General features: G+C 40.8%; 1 protein-coding gene and 1 long non-coding RNA gene across 2 annotated transcripts; both read left to right on the top strand.

Annotated features, from left to right (window-relative positions):
- The first annotated feature begins 816 nt into the window (after nucleotides 1-816).
- Nucleotides 817-1,714, top strand: LOC119737804. Its single transcript, XR_005272406.1, has 3 exons — nucleotides 817-889; nucleotides 1,166-1,246; nucleotides 1,692-1,714. It is a non-coding gene; the product is annotated as an uncharacterized LOC119737804 (long non-coding RNA).
- Nucleotides 1,715-1,741: 27 nt separating this feature from the next.
- Nucleotides 1,742-5,972, top strand: LOC119738484 (tyrosine-protein kinase receptor Tie-1-like). The gene is made up of 5 exons (XM_038213388.1): nucleotides 1,742-1,873; nucleotides 3,977-4,086; nucleotides 4,488-4,650; nucleotides 5,123-5,259; nucleotides 5,657-5,972. Exons 1-5 carry the CDS (start codon nucleotides 1,742-1,744, stop codon nucleotides 5,970-5,972), a joined length of 858 nt encoding a protein of 285 aa, XP_038069316.1.
- The last annotated feature ends 565 nt before the right edge of the window (nucleotides 5,973-6,537 follow it).

Below are 6,537 nucleotides of genomic sequence, written 5' to 3'. Positions count from 1 at the left end.
TATTGCAAAAAATTGCAAAGGAAGCGCACCCACGACCGAAGACTATTGGGCAGGATAGTGGCGATTCATCTCGGTAAGTGCTGGTGGCAAGAGATGACTTCAGTTTACTCGAATATTTATTTCCTGAGTGCTAGAAACAGGTGCACAAAACTGCGGTGAAGAGAGAGTATCATCTCAGTCTATATGAGTATGCTCTTGTAAGTTAAAATCACTTGATCGCAAGACGGCGAAATGGTAAACAACACGAAACCCTTTCAAATTTCAAAGCCAATTATCCTTCATCACTTGTGTCTACCGGCTACTTATCAATTCCTAATTTTCAAACATAATTATGATAGTTAAGAAACAAATTAAACAGTACGTAGCTGCACATCTCCGTATTAAATTATGTTCTACTTCTAAAAAAACTCTCAAGGTGGCCGCTAACGGGCAGCCGGTTTTGATGGTAAAATACACGGCAAAAGAATTCAAATGGCGTGCTCCTCATTTGACTGTAAATTGTCAAGTTGTAGACAGGATGAAACAAATTTCTCTACAAAAACAAAAATAAAAATAGAACTCTTTTGTCAAGATTGTGTTTACCATTTTAGACAACTTGTGAATCTTGTGTAGCATGCAAAGGTTGTTTTGTCTGTTGATTTGTAAGCCTGATCGTGGTCGTAAACTTACCACTATATTACGTTATTTACTGTTAATGCGACATTGTATCTCTTTTCCTCAGAAATTGACTCCCACGTCAAAAGACGCAAGTGGTATAGATCCCAGAAACAGTCGGAATCTACTCAGCCAAAACAAAAGCGCATTGTCCTGAACAACAAGGTCAGCTTTGTTCCCGACGACATCCATATCGACTTCAGCCAACTGGAATTTGGGGAAACTCTCGGACAAGGTAGTGACTTTGTACGAGGAAACAATGAACATTTCATGAGTTCAAAGAGTAAGCTGTTATTTTACCTGAGAATAAAGGGGCTGTGTGTGCAAACCGTTATTGGCGTGAATGAAACACATTTTCACGTTTCGACCCTTAGAAAATTATTTAGACTCGGCCAGTCGCTGGGTCTGTTAGTAAGTCGGTAGGTCGGTTGGTCTGCCAGCTGGCTAGTCTTCGTACCAGCAAAAGATAATCAGCAAAGATGAGTATAAAACACTTGAATAAATTTTACAGGTGCATTTGGGCGTGTACTGAAAGCTGTTCTACACGATACGTCAGGGGAAGATCAAATTGTGGCCGTAAAGACAGTGCAAGGTTGGTGATGAGAATGTCGGCCATTTGTGAGAGATGTTTTCTATGACAGTATCATGGATTCAAAACAAAGCATTGAAAAGTTTTTCCTCGGTTAAAAAAAGGGCCCATTTCAGAATGGTATGCATTTTGGTCTTGATTATACTTGTTGCTGATTAGAGTTACAGAAGAGGTGTTGGATGACCTTATACCGAGAAAGAGGAACGAAAAACATTAATCAATGTGCATCTTGAATGAAAGAGCCGAAAGAGTCTTTTCGTTCAGAATTGCGAATTGTTGGTTGTAAAATGTTCTTGAACTGAATTGATTGTGTCTCTGGGTTATTGCATTTCTCTGGTGATGAAAATAAGTTGAAATACAAGTTCCTGTTTTTGTGTAGTAGCTTGGCCAAATGTAAGTTTAGCGTGCCAGTTTACACATATAATTGCCTTATTTTTTACATGTATAGACACCTCGGACCCGAAAAATGTGGTAAAGTTCCTGGAAGAAGGCCTGATCATGAAAACCTTCGACCATGTCAACGTTCTTGGGCTTCTGGGGTTGACCTTTGACGCGGACAAAAACCCCTTGGTGGTGATACCCTTCATGGCAAACGGTGACCTCAAGACATATCTGGTCAAGAAGAAACAGGTGTGTAGTCAAGAGCGATCAATGTCGATAATAGGCAGTGTTGTAGTCGAGGCCACAACCTCCGAGGCCGAGGCCAAGGCCGAGGCCACAACCTTCGAGGCCAAGGCCGAGGCCGAGGCCACAACCGCGAGGCCAAGGCCAAGGCCGAGGCCACCACCTCCGAGGCCAAGGCCGAGGCCGAGGCCAGCTATCAAAACACGTAATAAAATATAATCACTAAAACAAGGCTAAGATTATGTTGGAGTTTTAACATCTTTTTAGTTGAATTCACTGAGTTTTTGAGTGCCTGGCTTACAAATTTACAGCTTGCAATGGGTTTCCTCTTGTAGGGAGTCCGGCGAATTATATTTTTTAAAGAAAGAAATCTCAAGTTTTGTATCATTGAAAGCAAATTACCCAACAAAATCAATGGCGTTTGAATCAGGCTCATAGGTGTTTGCCCTTTGGAAATACAACGATTTAAATGGCCAAATTTTGAGTTTCTATTCTGTAAGATTTACATTATTTACTTTTAGCATGTTTTATTAATCTTATTATCAACCCTATCAAAATGCTTAATATCATAGGAATCCCCATTAAATAAACAACAACTTGATTTTTTAATCAGGTTTTTACCACTCATAACCAAAAAGTTACGACCCCCCCCCCCCCGACCGACCTTCGCACTGTCCAGGCGCGCGCCGAGCAAACACCGCGATGCAACCAGACAATGCCAGACGGCCCGCCGTTATGCACGGGCAAAGCATAGTTCCAATCCCGCTCCACACAACGGGATAAGTCTGGCAATGGCCAATCCCGCTCCAAACAACACGGCAACACGGAACATGCGTGCATGATATCACTCAGTTCATCAAAATGACCATGAATTCTCGGATCATCCGATTTGAATCCAATGGCTTCGAAGAATTTTAAGATCATGGCAAGAGGTAGGGACTGTCCAGAGGTTTTGGCCGTATATCTGTAACCACGCAAATTAGTCAATTTCAAACCGTGCTTATACATGTAATAAGTATCAACATGGCTCTAAAAATACAAAAAAGTATCCTGGTACCACGAGGAATACTGACTCCTATTATTAAAACATTCATTCAGAACTTTGCATTCATTTGGATGGAAAAACGAATTCTGAAATCGCGCTTTCCATATCGACCATTTGCGCCAAACATTACCGTGTGAGCCGGAACTTTCATTTAAATCACCGTGTAAAAATAAAATCTACTTGATATATCGTAACAGTTTTTATCATATCTTTATGAAAAAAAATGGTACAGACTAGCACACTCTATCGTACCCAGAAAGTTCAGACTTTTACTGAAACAGTGGCCTATAAAAAGAAATGATTAAGCTCTCTGCACCTTGCCGCAAATCATTTTTAAAGGTCGGGGTACAGAGGCGAAACGAGACAATTTTGTACAACACTGCAACCAGACTAGTCTACTACCACATGTTATTGTACGCAGATGGGATTGGTGCTAGACTTATGTAGTCTGGCACGCGGTAACAGTTATAACGCTTGCGCTTGCAGGCGCATGGAAAGCTGAAGCGCAGGCTAGGCGAAGATGCTAGGTACGTGAGTGAGTACGTTCAATGCCACCATTTCCAGTTCATTCGTGCGTACATTGTATATGCGTTCGTTTCACGGAACCCACTGCGGCAGAATCGCGAGGGTTTGATACGGTAAAAAATTAAAATTAATTAGAATAGAAAACACATCAAAATGGGCGGCCTCGAGCCGGCCTCGACCGATTCGCCGAGGCCGGAAGGCTCCGAGGCCGAGGCCAAGGCCGAGGCCTTGCACCTCCGAGGCCAAGGCCGAGGCCAAGGCCATGAAAATCGGCCTCGAGGCCGGCCTCGAGGCCGAGGCCGGCCTCGAGACCTCCATCACTGATAATAGGTAGTGGAAGGTTTGATAAAAGAATAGGTGATGAGTGGCATGAGTTTGGAGCTCACTCAATGGTGATTTTGGTACATGTTGTTACGTTTAATAATTAATATTAAGATTTATTGAACAAAATGCTGTCCCATTTCGTAAACAGTATGTCATGTGTTTTGATCTGAGAACAGTATTTATTTATTCATTGGAGGTTTTTACTTTCAATTTAGACCTTGGCGACATCTCTGCTGATGAGGTTTGCCTCACATGCTGCACTCGGTATGAGTTACTTGGCTCAGCACAAGTTTGTCCACAGAGATCTTGCGGCCAGAAATTGCATGTACGTGTATCCTCTCTTTTATATCATCCGGGGCTTTTACACATGTCTTTATACGTGTGTTTGAGTAAAAGCCAAATGAATGTTACGAGAAATCGGTCAGTTCGTTTAGAACTTACAACAGGACTGTTCTTATCAGAACAAAAAACTACTTAGCAAAGTTGATAATGAGCAGGACAAGTTCTTTTCAGAACTAATATCTTCTAAGCAGTAGTTATTACCACATGGTGTTACCGCAAACCGAAACGAAATAGGTCAGCTGTTTCATCGAAAATAATTTTAATGCACCAGAGATACCAAGGGACATGCATTCATTGAATTAACTCCACAGTTCGAATTAATGGCATTGCAATTCTTAAATGATGTGACCCCAAAGTAAGATCAACTTTTAACAACCTCTTTAGGGTGGATAGTGATCTTCTGGTGAAGATAGCGGATTTTGGACTATCCCGTGACATGCACGAATCGGATTACTACACAAGCGGCGATGCCCAGGCTAAGCTGCCTATCAAATGGATGGCTCCCGAGTCCATGGAACGTCGAGTGTACAACGCCAGGACTGACGTGGTACGCAATTAAATCCATCTTTGATTGGAATGTTAGATGATGTTTAGATAAAGATCTTAACGGAAAAGAAAGCAAAACACATCACTTTGCGTTCTGTGGAACTATCCTTCGAAGAGAAACTACATGAACTTCGATGTCCGGTCATGAAACGTCAGTTTATTGATAATTTACATCGGGTATGTTTTCAAGGCGCCTGACCCTCATTAGCTGGAGTATTTCGTCTTCAGACGCCCACCTCGAACTGATTTCTAAGTTAATTTAGTAATAAACGTTTTTATTTAAATTTGACACAAGATCTCATTAAACAGTTCAATAAAGACTCAAATACAATGTAGTTTGGTCAATCATCGTTAATCTTGGCTACCCTTTCCAGCTTGCTCATGTCAACTGTTCGGTAGCTCAATTGAACAGTCATCATTAGAATGGTCTCTTACATTGAAAAAAAATATTTGTCTTCTTTGCATTTCTACAGTGGTCATACGGTGTGCTCCTATGGGAGATTTTCAGTAAGGGTGCAAAACCGTATCCAGGAATTCCCAACCAAGATGTGTATGATTTCTTGAAGAGAGGTCAACGCATGGATGCTCCCAAGAACTGCCCGCCAGAAGTGTATGTTCAAACAGCGCTCACCATTACTTTTAAAAAATTACACATCTAATGTCGTTTTAACTGCTGTAAAAGTATACATGGTTCTTTGTATTTTGCTCAACTTTTTCTAAAAGTGAAGGAATCTGTTTCACTCTCAGAAGTTTTTCTTACTTTAAAGAAGGAATATAACACTCTGTAGTTGTGAGAAACTGTGAAGAGTGTTTTGTTTGGGGTTTCAAAAAAAGGGTAACTCAATTCTCAAACATTTTTCAAAAAATGTAGGGTTAATGTGCTCGAGTAATCAGTAATAATGGAAAGTGTATTGTCGGGGGTTTCAAGTAAAAGTGCAGACACAATTTGATATACGATCAAGCATGCAGCATCTAATGATTCTTGTTACATTTGCTGACTGATACAGCTACGGCATAATGGTATGTTGCTGGCAGGACAACCCAAAATCACGTTGCACCTTCGTCCAAGTTGCTAACGAGCTGGAAGAACTGTTGGAGGGAGACCGTGACTACGTAGCAGCTCCTAGTGCGGGTGTGGTTGGTAAGCGACCCATCGAACATCGCGAAGAACCTGGTGTCAAAGACGACAGCTATCTGGTCCCGATGCAGCAGGAGACCGCCTTTGGTGCTGACGGACCGTGTAGTGACAGAGAAACCAGCGGGAGCCATGCGACCGCCGCCCATGATCCCTTGGATTATGTTAATAAAATTGTCATTAGATAAAGTGTCTTGCACATTCCCAGATAAGAAATATCCGAAAAGAAAATGGTTGGAAGAAAAAAGTCTGTTTCAAGTGGCCAATATATTAAAATCATTATTGATCAAGATGGATCAATAGGACACGCTTCTTGCTCACTTTCATTCCTAAGAAAAAAGATTCTAGTCTTTTCTCTCCGTGTATTGGAATGAAATCGTTTACAATATATAGAAGGTGGCAGGCTAAAATAATAGCTAAAACATGGCTTTTTAAGCGTCTTAAACCAATGCCAAATGCCATTTTTTTTTCTGCGATTGACATTTGTTGTTTATGGACTGTGGTATTTAAATCTGAGGTATTACTGTGGTTCACCATCATTGAATGAAACGTTCACAGATAAATATTTTGTTGAACTTCATAATATTCGGATTTCCCTCAAATGAGTGCATGCATAATTGTTTTTAAAGATAAAAATGTTCACATTTTATAATAATACTTGAACCGTTTTTTCTAAAATACACAGTGATTTTCCAGTATTGTATTATATAAACATTAGCTTCGTAAAGTACATTCCTGTACAAACAGTAAAAT

Source organism: Patiria miniata, unplaced genomic scaffold (assembly GCF_015706575.1).
Source record: "Patiria miniata isolate m_02_andy unplaced genomic scaffold, ASM1570657v1 HiC_scaffold_3, whole genome shotgun sequence".
In the NCBI taxonomy this organism is placed as follows: domain Eukaryota; kingdom Metazoa; phylum Echinodermata; class Asteroidea; order Valvatida; family Asterinidae; genus Patiria; species Patiria miniata.
The sequence above is the reverse complement of the archived record's forward strand: the minus strand, read 5'-3'. Positions and strand labels throughout refer to the sequence as shown.